This window comes from Hippoglossus stenolepis, chromosome 12, assembly GCF_022539355.2.
Source record: "Hippoglossus stenolepis isolate QCI-W04-F060 chromosome 12, HSTE1.2, whole genome shotgun sequence".
NCBI classification, from domain to species: domain Eukaryota; kingdom Metazoa; phylum Chordata; class Actinopteri; order Pleuronectiformes; family Pleuronectidae; genus Hippoglossus; species Hippoglossus stenolepis.
The window spans coordinates 19,006,852-19,021,820 of NC_061494.1; the positions used below are offsets into that span (position 1 = coordinate 19,006,852).

Genomic DNA, 14,969 nt, shown 5'->3' on the forward strand with positions numbered 1-14,969 from the left:
AAGGCAGGCAGCGCTCTGTGGCCGCGTGCCAGACACATTAGGGCTGCGAGCGATGGTTGCTAGGGAGCTGAGCCTGCTCAGGGGAAAGAATGTTTAATGTAATAGAATCACATAAATCAACTGGAGGAAAGTGCTTGTGTTGTTTCTTCTCCTTCTCTCCTCTCCTCTTCTCTTCTCGTCTGTTTAACTGAAAACATTTAATATGGGTGTGTGTGTTTTTTGAAAATGTGGTACGGCCATTTATCCCCCCCTCCCTGCCCCCTGCGTCAACCACAAGAACATCTGGGATGGAATTAAGCTGAGGGAAGTTGAATTCTCTCTCTCTCTCTCTCTTGTGTGTGTGGTTGTGTGTGTGTGTGTGTGTGTGTGTGTGTGTGTGTGTGTGTGTGTGTGTGTGTGTGTGTGTGTTTTATGCCTGTGTGTGTTTATACACCTCTTACGAGTGTGACTTGTGTGTGTGTGTGTGCGTGCTTGTGTTTGTATGCATAGCTGTGTCCTCAATCCTTGCGCCGCACACTTAAATAAATTGAGGTGAAAATTATATAAACATTTTTTTTATTTATTTTTTTATCTTTGTCACAGGCCACTGCTCCACCCTACTGAAATGAATGAGGCACTTTAGTGCTTTACTATAATTAAGAACAGGAGCCAGCATGCATGGAGGCTCTCTCTCTCTCTCTCTCTCTCTCTCTCTCGCCCTGCCCCCTGTTAAGTTTCAATCGAGCATTTCCTCTGGGTGTTTGTGCCCTTTTTGTGAGAATATGATTCCCAGACATTCCTGTGACTATAAAAGCCAGATATCTGTTAAACCCCACCCATTGTATCCGATTCGCAATATCAGATACAAACATGTGCCCATAAGCAGCATGAAGCCGTGATGATCCACCCCCTGTAGGAACTTCTCAAACCAGTCCTGCAGCACAAACCACTTCTCTCCGCCTCCTGTTTGCAACCACAGTGTTTTCTAAACAGTCATAATCAACCATGAAATGGTTAAATTACTCTGACAGTGTTTCCCAGTCAGACAAACTGGCCTCGTACTCGTTTGTTGAAACTGCTGCTGGGTTTCATCAGATAAACAGATGATTACTCATTAAGCCAAATATCTGTTTGGAGGCGATAGATTATTCTGCTGAAAAGTTTTTTCCCCCCGACACTAATCATCAACTAAATTTGTTATTTAATTGAAAGAAAAACCAAATAACTAATTTTGTTCATTTTTGTGAAAACCATTGGGCTGTACTGATATTTAATTTTTATTTAAAGTTATTTATAATGAGTTTTATGGTAAAAATATCAAGCCTCGGTTACATTTCTCTGTCATTAGGGTTTGAAAACAACGTCATAGGTGTCACTGCCAAATGTCTAAAATGTTTTACTGCCCAATATCTGTTTCAGTGTCGGCCGACAATACTTAGAATTGCCCGGGGAATCGAATTTCCGTCAACATTAGCATTCATCTGGAGTTGTGTTTCTGACCATGTGATGAATGCAGCTCCAGCCTTCACTTGTCTTCCAACTCTGTTTTGGTCTCCATCAGGTCCTGGGAATAATCTCTGTCTGTGAAGCTGCTGCCTGTTGTTTGGTTCTGAGCCTGAAGTGCTCTGTGGGTTTTTTACGGGGGGGGGGGGTTTCTGCAGAAAACAGCTGCTGCTGCTGCTGCTGCTGGAAATGAGGTTTTCCAAAACAGTTACATTGTGGCTGGTGAAACCACAACAGTGCTGAGAGATGCTGAGGGGAACTACGAGCGAAGCCCTTTCACAACACACACACAGGCTGTTGTTGATATAAAAACACTGATGAACGAAGCCTCAACACATGAAGAGCTTTGTCTGCTGCCTCACAGAGTTCAGCTCGTTTGATTGATCCTCGCTTTTCATTATTTATATACGTGACGTGTGACAAGTTATGAATGTGATGTATGGAAATTCATTCTTCATATTGATTTCGCACACATCGACCGGTTCAACTTGACAGTCAAACGCTTGGATTTAGGTGGCGTGTGCCTGTACAGGGCTGTGTGTGTGTGGGTTGTGTACGTTGTGTGTGTGTGTGTGTGGAAGAGCCCAGCTTGCAGATGATATGATGAGCAGAGGAAAGGTGAGTCAGCGTGTGTGACTGATGCGTCATTAGCAAACACAGCGTGTTATTCTAAGCAGATCCATAAAGTAAAATTGTCATATTATCCCATTTCCACTGAGTTCTGGTGATACACTGTGTGATTACTTTGCTTTGTTTTACCCCAATACAGTGATTTATTGACGCCGCGCCATCCCCCCCCCGCGTGAGATTAATGTGGTTTTGTTTACAGCGCAGTGCTCGCTTGTAATTAACAAAATGTTCCAGCACATTTTGTTTTATCCAAGACAGTGTAGTCATGCACAGATTTTGACGAGCGATGAATCACGCAAATTCAATTAATAAACGTTATTGTTTTATGTAATTCTGTCCTCGTAGGAACCACAAGGTTGCCTCCAGTGAGAGCTCCCGCCCCCGTGCATAATTTCCATTTGGTGTCATTGACAGATGCTGTTCCCTCTTTATTTGGTCAGGTTTCAATAACATGAAAACCAATAGCCAGATCGGGCGCCTGCTGCTGCTGCTTCTATGGCCCCCCCCTCTCTGTGTCACGTCCCTCCATTGAGAAGTGAGCGAGGGAGCCGGAGAGAGAGAGAGAGAGAGAGAGAGAGCAGAGGCGGACGAATCAGAGATGTGTTATATATTATGAGAAGAAGTTAAATGGAAACAGGGCGACCTCGGAAATCAATACAGAGCACGGAGCAGAGAGCCCTGCAGGATGGAGTGAGAATACCAAACCTCCTCCTCCTCCCTCCCTCTGTCTTTCTCCTCTGTCCATCTTATCTCCACTAATACCTTCTTTTCAAAGCCTTTAGACAAAAACACTTTAAAAAACATATCAAATAGGAAGGGGGACACTATTAGGTCCTGGTTGCACGCCTTGCCAAAGCAGCGGGGGGGGATCCAGTAAATTCCTTGGCCCGAGCAGATAATGTGGAAATGTTGACAACAGCAAAATTTTGAGGCGAGTGAGTGATTTAAGGACTACAGCGGGTGACGGAGAGCAAGAGCCGGAGTAATAGTTTTCAGCTTTTTTCCCCCTTGCTCCTCTGTGTCGGGAGCAATGAGCACACTTGCTTGAGAGATCTTGTCAGAGCTTGTGGGCAGTTTTGGATGTTTTTTTAAAGCTCGGCTGAACGTAAATGACAGTTTACATGAGTCACACTTGGTTTTTAATTAGCCGGCACGGATCTGCTCTTAACTGTCAGCAGCAGCCCTCATATTACGCTTCATTCCCAGCGTTCAAAGCCACGACAGAAACTCTGGAACCGGATCACCCCTCTTGTTTATTTCCCTGTTTTGGAAATTCAGCGATATCAGAGATGTTTCATGTAATGTTGCAGCAGCTACTCATCCAGCGGAGCAGCTGCCTCAAACCACAGCTAATGAGTTTCATGTCCTATGCAGCATTTCTGAGATTTTGATCATGACGAGTAATTTCTCGATAACTGAAATCTTTCCTCTTGTGTAATTTCCCCAAATGTCCCTTAATTCTTTCTGGTATAAAACAGCGTCAGAGCTCGTTCTCATCAAACTTATTTCCGCCCTCGCTTCTCTCGCATAGTTTCCTCACTTCCCTCTTTTGCTGAGGGGTTTTTTCCTCAGAGGACGAGCTGGAATATTTATCCAGCAAATATCACATCCGCCCCGTGTTGTTGAATATCACTTTGTCATATTTATGAACCAAACACTGTGCACATATTTTACAGCGTGTTGCTTTTACAGTGTTGGAGTAGATGGAGTTCTGTATTTCTTTACTGTGCAGAGGGTCTCATGACAGTTACTGCAGCTGATGACTTTACCAGTCGCCTGCACTTTTACACTAGTGCATTATTTCCCCATTTAATATGTTTTTAAAGGACTTGAGCTCATGAACCTTGAATCACAAACATGCGACACTGTCGAGTTTTACGTGGAAAAACCTCTTTTCAGACGGTTTCACTCAAAAACTAAATTGTTGTTCTCATTATTAATCAAGTTAAAGTTTATTTATTGTACATGGCATGTTTAAAACAACCAAAGTTGACGAAAGGTAAAAGAAAGTACGATAATATAGAAATATGTATGAACAGAGACTAAATGAAAAATACAAAAAGCAATAAATTAAACATCGTAAATATTTGAGAATTAAAATATTAATAGCAGATCAATTCAAGGCCTCCAACCCGACTCAGATTGAAAGCCACTGAGACGAAGATACGGTAAAATAAGATTAAATAAGATAAGATCCTTTTTAAGTCTCACTACGGGGAAACTGACTGTGTTACAGCAGCAGTTTTTGAGCCTGTATCTCAGACTCGGCATCATTCTGTCGATTTGATCTTATCGATCCATTGAATCCTCATTTCACAGCTGCGTGAAATTATACAATAAAGTTCAAAATGTCCTTCAGTGTTTTATTTGCACAACATGTGAAGATATTTGAGATATCCGCTCACAATAAAAGCAGCAAATCCTCACATTAGAGACGCTGGGAACTTTACAACAACAACAACAACTCACAACACAAGTGCTGACATTTCAGTGTTTGCCAGCTGAATAAGTGATTCATCCACTAATAGTTTCATTTCTTGTCAGCACAGTGACATTACTGCCACACATCTTCAAATGATTCGTATGTTTTCAAAATGCAGTGGTGTGATTTGAGGGAAATCCGATGTCCGAGATTTCCAGGACAGAGAGAAAAGTCAGCTGCTAAAAGGATTAAATTCTCGAGTCGTTTTTTGAGAGGAATCACATATTTTTGGAAGACGGACAGGAAGCAGACACAGATGTTGTGAAACGGCTGATACGACTCTGGCTTCGAGATAAAGTTGCTGTTTGGCAGGGAACTGTCACATTTCCTTGTTTTTCCTTTACACACCAGCAAACGTTTTATTAGCGACTTGAAAGTCACACGGCTCTGAATAGAAAGCAGGGATTGTCTGGGAGCCAGGAAACCAGTCAAATCTAAACCAGTGGTATGAACCTCTGCTAACACCAGGATTTGACTTTATCTTTCTCTCCTTTTTTTTTTTTTACAGTTGTTTTATTTTATATCTTCAAATCAATACGTATAAAAACAAAAGCCCTGCACTGTAACTATTCATTTTGTTCACGGTTTCTGCTCTGCTCCCCGTCCCCGCTTGTAAAAGTGTTTGATTAAACGAGGCGCTGGGAGAATAATATTGCTCAGTGACAGGTGTTTGTGTGCCTTTTGTCTTGAGAAAATCTACCGACATGGCTTTTTCTTTGAGTTCCTCTCCTCTTTCATTTGTGTGGCACCGGATCCCCTGGGTCATGATTCACAGCAAAAGCCCAATCCCAAGAAACCACGGCACTAACACACACTGTATTGATTCATTGTGCAGTTTCTTTAAAGCCACCTTTGGTCAAAACAGCGCCCGGAACACTAATATGATTCTCTGAATAAGAAAGAGAACGACAGAAAGAAAGAAAGAGAGTCTCTCAGTGATGTTGTGCTTCCCGACTGATGTTATTTTTAAGGTTCAAATGGTTTTAACAGACCGTCCATTTTATATAATTGTCTCACCGACATCAGGGGGCTGACTCACGCGAAACATACATTTTAATCATTGATCCTGATGCTGTTGCACACACAGCTCAGTCATTTAAGCTCCAGTATATCCAGTTCCTGTGTTTTTGAAAATGCAAAAAATCACAAAAGATTCCAGTTTGCATTTTTTGAAATCTGCTTCTGTGGAGCTCCTTTTAATCTCGGAGACGTGGAACAAAGATCGGTCCCATCCTGTCGTCTCAGGTCACAGTGAACCTCATCCGCGGCTTTGTCACATCCCGGCTGCATCATTGTAATGCACTTTTTTACTAGAGCGACTCTGTCGAGCGTGAAGCGTCTGCAGCTTGAAGTTCTGCTGCCAGGAGTGAGACTATAGAGTTATGCTAATATCACCCCTGTGTTTGCTTCTTTCAACTAACAGCATGTTAACATTGATTTTAAAATGACTCCAATCAGTTTCCTCTGCATGACACAGTTCCAGTTTTTTTTACAGGATTGTCAGTTCTGACAGCTGCTAACTGGCTAATACCGCTAATGACAACAACAACAACAACAATTACAGTTACACATAAAAACAATAAGAAAACCGATCAGGTTGTTTTTACTCGTCTCTTTGACAGGAACAAAACATAAATCTGTGAATTATAATTTCTATATTTGGCTCCTGAACTATGCCTCAGTCTTTGCTTTTAATTCACAGCTGACATTTGACCTTTAGAGCACATATTGTTCTCCTTGTTTATTCCTCTAATCATTTCCTGTTATCTAATCCTATTTCCTCCTTCCCGGTAACCTCTTTGTAAACTACAAATATTTGTAAAGGGCACTCAAGGCTGATTGGCCAATCCCCCACGTTGCATATGCATGTATTGAACCAGATACCATGCACACTGAAGATTTTCTGCAAACTACATAAAACATTGGCAAAATATCCATTCTCAGAAATAGCTGGTTAGATAGTGATTTATTTTTTCATGAAACAGTAACTGAATACAGATCAACTCCCTAGAAATACTTATTCACAAAAACTGAGTCATTATCCAGATCTTGTACGATATTAGCAGTCTACACACGCCTGATTTGTTTAAAATACAAATTCACATAAAGGTGGAAAACCGGTCATGTAATGTTAAAGAAATTTGATCCACTTCCTGATCCTGATCTGCACCAAAATGAAATGACTTCTTCCCTGTCCCACACCACACCTGTCCACTGAGTTTCATGCTAATCCGTCCTGTACTTTTTGTGTAATCCTGTTAACAAACAAACATACAAATGCATATCGCGGAGGTTATTAATGCTGCACAACACAAACGAAGAGGGGGCAACTCCTGCAGTTTATTGAGTTCATAGAAAGCTGAGGGACTCGAGACAAAGAAAAGAGTGAACATATTTGAAGCAGGAGGCCAAAATATTCTAATTTTAATCCCTCGGATGAGTCAAGCTCCAAAAACACTGGATCCTACGTAAGGCAAGTCGATAGCGTCTCTTGGCTCGTAAACCTCCGTGTCTTTTATAATCCACAGCCCCCCCCCCCTCAGTTTGTAACACAAGCTTTCAGATATACATTCGTACCGTGCAGGGGTCACTATTTTTCAGACTTTTGAGATCTCCTCCAGTGCCGCAGAAGTCATTGTGCAACTAGTACAAACCGTGTAAACAGAAGTTCATGTGTGAAGAGGCACTTTAACTTTACACATTACCTGGACTTCACTTGTCCTGGCTTCTTCCACATGTGTGCAGATCATGAAATGGGCTGTGATACATATATTTGCCACTTAACTTCATCACTTTACTGTCGCGCTGTAGTAGAATTCATCGAGTGGCACGCTGACTGAGCGGTTGTAAAGTCAGCTGTCCTGGAGAGCAGTTATGACCCTGACACTATTGTTGTTTATGAGGTCAGGAGCTTTACAGCGTGTTCTGAAAATAATCTGCCGCACCACAGCTGTTTGATCAACACGCTACAGCACCGGGAGGAGGACGGACAGACAGAGGGACAAACAGATCCAGAGAGAGAGAGAGGGGGGGGGGGAAGAGAAACAAATTGCATAATGTCTTCCAGCTCTCCAGCGACGCAGCCACAGCCCAAACCAATTAGAAAGCTTACGTAAAGATAAGGGCGTCCTTTATTTGGAAAGGTCGGGCTTTAAGAACAAAAGGAATTCTTAAAGTGTTAAAGTGGTACATTACATGCACAGGCACTTACGCGCACACACACACACACACACACACAACCACACACACACACACTCACACACTCAGTCAGACATGGCGCCTTTGTACCATTATTAATGCCCTGCAGCTCGCGCTCCAAATTGAATCTAATCAAGTGAAATGTTGTGAGGATCCTCGGGAGAAGGAGCAGGTCTGACGGTGACCGCTTACAATAAAATCCCTGACATTTGGAAACAAAGCCTGCTCCACCTCTGAGCTGTAATTTCATACTGCAACTCCTGCGATATTTGATGGATGTGTGTGCGTGTGTGTGTGTGTAGTGTGTGTGTCTGCAGTGAACGTGCATGTACGCAAGGAAAAGTGTGTTTATACATCTGTGGGCTTTGTGGCACCTACCTCCCCATACGCTGTGTGTGTGTGTGTGTGTGTGTGTGTGTGTGTGTGTGTGTGTGTGTGCATGTGCGTGTGCATGTCTCTCTGAATGGCTCGAATAATTTCTTTTGAAGTGGTCGTCGTATTGGAGTACAGTGGAACTAATTACGCTGATTGTCGGGAATGCAGCTGCAGTAAATATGTCACGAGTGCTGTCCTTCCTGCTCTGGTTGTGCTGCACTCTCCAGCGAATCGTATCACTCGGCAGCTTGATGAGATAAAACCCCCCAAAAATGCAAATGGCACAAATGCATTTTTAAAAATAGACCTGTTCAAATTGACTCTTCAGATGATGCTCACTAGTTAGTGAAATATTAAAGTCAGCAGCACGGAGAGCTTTATAAAAGCAGACAGGCCGGTGAATAATTCATGTAAAAATCATGTTTCGAACTGCCTGACTCCGCTTCATCAACTGTCGGACCGTGTAGTCGGCTTTGTAAGCTAGAAAAATATTAGTGTTTCAAACAACAGCCTTTAAGTCTCAATACAAAATGTGACATTGACCAGAGTTTCAAGGCACATGGACTGTGTGTGTGTGTGTGTGTGTGTGTGTGTGTGTGTGTGTGTGTGTGTGTGTGTGTGTGTGTGTGTGTGTGTGTGTGTGTGTGTTTGCGTGTGTGTGTGTGCGTTTGTGTGTGATTTCAGTTCACACTGGTGACCTGTGCTGTATTAACTGCTGAGATCATGTGTCATTTTCTTATCATGCAATCATAAGATAAGAAATAAGTTATGATCACAGTCTCAGGTTTCCTTCAGGGAGCACTGGACCACGTTCAGCATTCTGTCATATGACTGCGGAGCTGAAACAATGACTCAAATAAACATGGTTCAACTTCTCATTTTTTAATGATAAGAATCTGAAAACTTTTTCGTCTGGTGATATGACAAAACAAGACGTTTTTAAAAAATATCTAACTTTGGCTTTTGGAAATAATAATTGTGGCGTTTTTTTTTTAATTGTCTGATATTTTATGGACAAACAATTAATCAATTGATAGAGAAAATAATTGAAGAGACTAATTGATAAAGAAAGGAATGATTAGTTGCAGGTTATGAAAGCTTTAGTTCCCTCGGCTGTATTTGCATAAACTCCCCATACGGAAGACAATGTACTGAGAGAACAGGTTTTCACTGCATCACGTTTAATAAAATGTCAAATCTACTGGTTCAGTTTGTGCGGTAAATGGAAGGTTTTATGCAAATTATTGAAAAGTCATGAACAGATAGTATTTATACACATACAAAGGAGAACTTTGCTTATCAGGTGAAACCCTATACACGTGTCTTATAGGTTTTAAAGGCTGAACAGCGACCTGCACATTTCTGTGACTTCTTTTGCCTCTGATACTATAAGAATTGTATTTTTTCAAGACTTTATGTGGCTGTTTTTTTTTTCAAGTTAAACTCACTCTTGTAACCGTTCAGCAGTGAGTTTATGGTGTTTTATTACCCGGGGATGGCAGTCTGTCAGTCAGACCTCCGCTCTGGCCCCGGACTGAAATATCTCAAGAAGGATTTGATGGATTGCTGTGAGATCTGGTGCAGATGTTAATGTTCCTCTCAGGATGAACAGTAAAAACTGTGCTGATCCCCCGACACTCATCCTCCGTGCAGCAAACATCAGTAGAAATCAAAACTTGTATTTATCCAATACTCTGCTTTACGACTACATACTGGCAAAACTGCTCCCAAAACACTCCCATCAAACGTTTCACAAGAACCTGACATTCGTCTCGAAGCACTTCCATACTGTACCATCTCTCACACACAGCCTCCGTATAAGAGCCCATAAACAGTTTGATTTGTCTACCAGCGGCTCCTCCCGGCTTTTGTGGCAGTTTATTGTTTCGGCTCAGTCGGTACATCCTGTTCTGAGCTTCGCCAAACAAAGGGAACGATCCGGTCGCCAGTTAACTGTCACAGGTGAAAACGCATCAATCAAACTCACTGACTTGTCGGAGGAATATGTAATTACCCTCTTATGTCAGACGACAACAATAACAACACTGACGTGATGATGAAATCTGACTCTGATGGGAGTAAAACAGAGCTAGGTCATTAGGCAGCAGTGTCAGATTACTACTTTGCTTTCTGTCTCAAAAGTTATTCTACATTTGACTGTAGCTTCATACATGTACATGGTTTGTACAGGGTGACAAGGGCAGCCATCAGGAACTCATCACACTTGCATTGTCTGAATTGCTGCAACAAAAAAAAAAGCTGTCAAGCGAAATTGGAATCACATAGTTTCTTCTTGTCGTTCCTCTTGTCACACTAATGGAGAAGCATGTCATGTAAACATGCAGCCCGACAACATTAAGTGTGTGTGTGTGTGTGTGTGTGTGTGTGTCCAGTGGAAAGTGCTCAGTGAGTCAGGTGAAGGAAAGAGCGTGAGATATTTATGTGTGAAGCGGTGAAACAGAAGCATCGGAACACGTTGCTTCCTGCATGTGATGCGTTTCCTGAGACACGTGGCGAGGTCGTTGAGATATGAATCCAAGAGAATAAAGTATGAGTTTCATATGAGAGGGAATGATTCAAAAGTCAGGCTGTTGTTTGTCTGCAACCAGACAATAGAACATATTTGCTTGCCAGGAAATAATGAAAATACATTTTTTAGTAACGCTTACATAAAGTTTTTTTAATCACACATATTTGCTGTTTATGGGTGGCATGGAGGTGCAGTGGTTGTCTCACTTCTAGAGGTGGCACGGTTCGAATCCCAACCTGGCCTTGGCTGTTCTGTGTTTGCATTGTCTCCCCAGTGTCTTTGTGGGTTTCCTGCAGCTGACTCCCACAGTTTGATTCAGGTTAGGTTCATTGGAGACTATCAATTGACTGTAGGTTTGATTGTGGGTGTGAAAGGTTGTTTGACTCAATACGTCGGTCCTGTGATACGCTGGCGTGTCTAAGCGGTATAGATAATGGGTGGATTCACCATTTATTTAGTGCCCATCAGAAGTTACAGAAGGAACAGTGTTAGAGTGTAATATCTCATCAAACAGAACGGGAAACCGTACAATTTAAGGTCAGTGGAGTAAAAGGATCGTATTCACAGCACACTGGCAGCGGATGAGCCAGAATATAAAAGCAGCCAAAGCTTGATCTCTGAGCGCGAATAAAGAAATAAAATCCGAGCAGAAATTGAAAGAGTGAAAGTGTCACTGTGAAATTTACTGCAGCCCTTCTCCACAAATCTTACAGGAGCCGTTGAGAAACAAATGTTGGCTGTTGAATTTTGAATCAAACCATGTTTTTAATCTCTGTGGACCTTCTAACTGTTGTGTCTGTTTCTTTTCCTCCAGGCCAGGAGGAGGACGGACGGAAGGTGTTGGTCCTCAGCTATCCCCAGTATTGCCGCTACCGCTCGGTATTGGCGCGGCTCAGCCAGCAGCCGTCCTCTCTGCTCATCGACCACACGGTGCTGGCGCTGGGCGGCATCGCTGCGTTGGGCGGGAGCACGAGGATCCTGTACTGCCGGGACACCTTTGAGCACCCCGCCCTGCTGCAGAACGAGAGCATCTGTGACGAGTTTGGTGAGTGCAGCGACTGGAGATTTGATTTTACCCTTTTAAATAATTTATCTTAGAGGCTCGGTGGAAATGCCAACTTACAATTATGTCATTTTGGTTCCCCCGACCTTTTGTTCAAGTTGCTTTTTAGTGGAAAAATGGACAGTGTTTAATTTCTAAGGGCCAAGAAATGTGGTTCCATTGTGTGAAATTCCAGAAAGTCCACTCGAGTCCAATTAAAGTCTTGATTCGCTTAAGGTCAGCATATCAAAATGAAAACCATCAAAGGGAAAATAGAAGGGAACTTCTGTATCCAAAACCAAATACAGCTGCTGTCCTGTGAAATTCTGCATCTGCAAAACCACAGCGGTTCCTGAGAAAAACAGCTCTGTGCAAAGGTTTGGGACAAATTTCTCAGATAATCCAGAGGGGGTTTTAATTTTATCAGAGCTTTGGTTTTTCACATCAAAGTCTGTTTACAGTTCTCGGCGACTAGTAATACTTTGTGTATAAAATATTGTGTTGTATAAAGACCCCAATTCTGAAAATGAGATTGAGATCAGGGACGTGGAGAGTTATCAAGAAGTGACCTCAGCAGATCACTGTGGCCTTTGGAGTTTTCTTTCATGTTTGGAAGTGGGGGGGGTATTCAGCTGCAGCATGCAACGTCACCACTAGGTGTCACTAAATCTTACACAGTGAACCTTTAACACTTGACAGTCGCCATGTCCGATGCATACGTGAGTCTTACAGTTGTGCTTGAGGCGTTGAAGTTGTCAGTGGTCAAGTTGCATTGTGGGTAAAATATAGGCGGCAGCAGGAAGAATGATGCATGGAAAAAAGGTCTCTTGTTCTGCTGCATCATTTTATTTTTGATTTCTCTCTTTCTAAATGGTAGTTTTTTTTCTCATTCTCTCACAAAATCCTTCATTTTTCTTCGGAACAATGCACAGACCAGGAGGCTTTTCTCCGCCTGACTTGTTTTGGCTTTGAACAAAAGGAATACAAAAACAAAGGGACAGTCAAAACAGTGAGTATTTACAATAGTTGTTAGTAATTTGGATTTGTGTCGAGATCATTAGTGTTTTACGCTGTGGTCTCATTTCTGCTCTCGCACTTTTTTTTTAATGTTGTAATTCCTCTTTATTTGTCCATTTAGACTTGTCATGGCTCAACTCGACTAAATCCATGTGATGTTTTGATCGATTTTAAAGAGTCATCATGATTTCAATATGTTTTTCATTTAGGAACACGGATGAGCGTCATTTAAACACGCTCGCCCGTCACACCTCTGTTGTTCCACTGAAGAATTCTGCTGGAACACGTCTATCTGCCATCCACTGCGCTTTCCCTGCCACTCATGAGTCCACACATTTTATTAACCCCGCGCCGGGCTAAGACAAAGGACTAACGTGACTCATCTCTCTTTATATTTCCTCTGGTCGGCGGCTCGGCAGATCTTGCCGGGGCCCTCGTGCAGCATCAATTTGACATTTGCAGTAACGGCTCCTCTAGTCAGGAGTCATTGTTTTTCTTTTCCTGTAAATTTACCAGTAGGTAATTGCATTTTTAGAGAGCAGCAAAGGTGAGACCAGAAGGGAGAATGGTTTTAGGCATAGGAAAATAAGTTATGAATAGTAACGCTAACATCCTGTGGCTGCTGTTGCTCATTCAATTGGCTCAATAAAGCCATTCCTCTGTGAGCCACATTTAAGCTAAAGGTTTATTTTCAGGGCCTAAGGGAGTTCTGCTTTTTTTTTTTTTACTAAGGCAGATTTCTAATGTTATTCACATGAAGGTTTACTAGGTTCCAAGCAGGTTTTTATTTCTGCTTGAATTGCTGCTAGGAGACTTGTTTGTGATTTGTTTCAAAACAGCAGAGCTAAGTAATTTCCATCATTCTGCCAAGTGAACCAAGGCCTCAAGGGCGTCTTACGTTCGGGCACAAACACATAGATGGATGTTTGCACATATTCATGTAGAAACAGCTGCCGTGTAAAGTTCTCGTTGTTTACGCCATATTAAATCCACCTTTTATTAGGATAAATATCACTGGGGACTTTTAAGAAGTAATACTGGGCATCTGTGAAATATCAAAAAGTAAGAAATGTATCTGGGGAAGGTTTTAGGACGACTTCTGTGTTTCCCCTCAATGCTAATTCTGACCTTTCGGATTCAGCCAAATCTGCCGTGGCAGCTCTAATAGCTGTCCGTCTTGTCGAGGCTAATTCACGAAAGTGTGTCAAGCTACCTCGGGGGGTAGAGAAGACGAGAGGGATCAGTTAAAAAAAAAGTGCTATCGCGGAGTTTGAGCACGGCTGTCGGAGCAGTGCGATGGTGAAATCCAGTAAATGTATGTGCATCATCTACACATTAAGCAGAATGAGGCTTTTAAATTTGAGCATGGGAAAAAAGACCCAAAATGCAAATGTCTCCTTCAGATTCCTCCGTGTGTTTGGAGGTGAGTAATGAAACGCCGACGTGCTCCGGCTGCTCCTCCTGTTTACATAATGACTGATGTCCTCGGTGTTTGCTCTGACTTTACTCGATGATGTAAGGTCGTTCCTGGGACAACAGTGGCAGTTGCCGGAGACGGCACTTTATCTATCCCCGATCTATCTATATCTGTGGGTTTCTTTTCTTCTCTTTTTCGTTTTAAATTCGTCCACGTCACTGGCTGGCATCCCGGCCTTTGAACCAGCTCGAGCAAAACTGCAGTTGCGTCAGTCACCAGATCTTTTAGTCCTGTGATCCATATTCATGTTCGGCACCGCCTGTCACCCCTGCAGCTGCTTCGCTCGCGGAGAATGACACAGTTTTTGTTTATAATTATCGTGCATTCTCCGCCAGCGTGGATTGATTATACCCGTGCTACTTTGTGTCCCCAATTTGATTCCTTTGCCAGGAGGAACGTAATATTGCCTCAGAAAAAGGGAAATAAAAGTTGCGTGTGGAAAAACCTCGCTGGTTAAAAAAGACTAAATATTATTGAGGTATTGTGTGATATGCTAAATGTAAAACAAGCTCTTATATAACCCATAGTGTAAAGAAGGTGTTACATACTCAGCTGTACTATAATAATATTGGCATTACCGAGGATCCTCTGCTGCGAGGAAAAGCCAGAAATAGTTTGAGTGGGCCAGGCCTCTGAGGCGCTGAATGACAGACGACAAGGTTCAAGGTTTTGTTATTAGCCGCCATAACTGTCTGCGGAGTGTTACTCGCATTCATTTGGCAGCGGTACCGTACGC

At 42.4% G+C, this 14,969-nt stretch overlaps 1 protein-coding gene across 1 annotated transcript in view; it reads left to right on the forward strand.

The window, feature by feature from the left end:
* arid5b (AT-rich interaction domain 5B) overlaps positions 1 to 14,969 on the forward strand; it is a 78,935-nt gene that overhangs the window by 24,564 nt on the left and 39,402 nt on the right. The window contains exon 4 of the mRNA XM_035171952.2: positions 11,512 to 11,742. Coding sequence (XP_035027843.2) covers positions 11,512 to 11,742 — 231 coding nt within the window. The remainder of the gene's footprint in view (positions 1 to 11,511; positions 11,743 to 14,969) is intronic.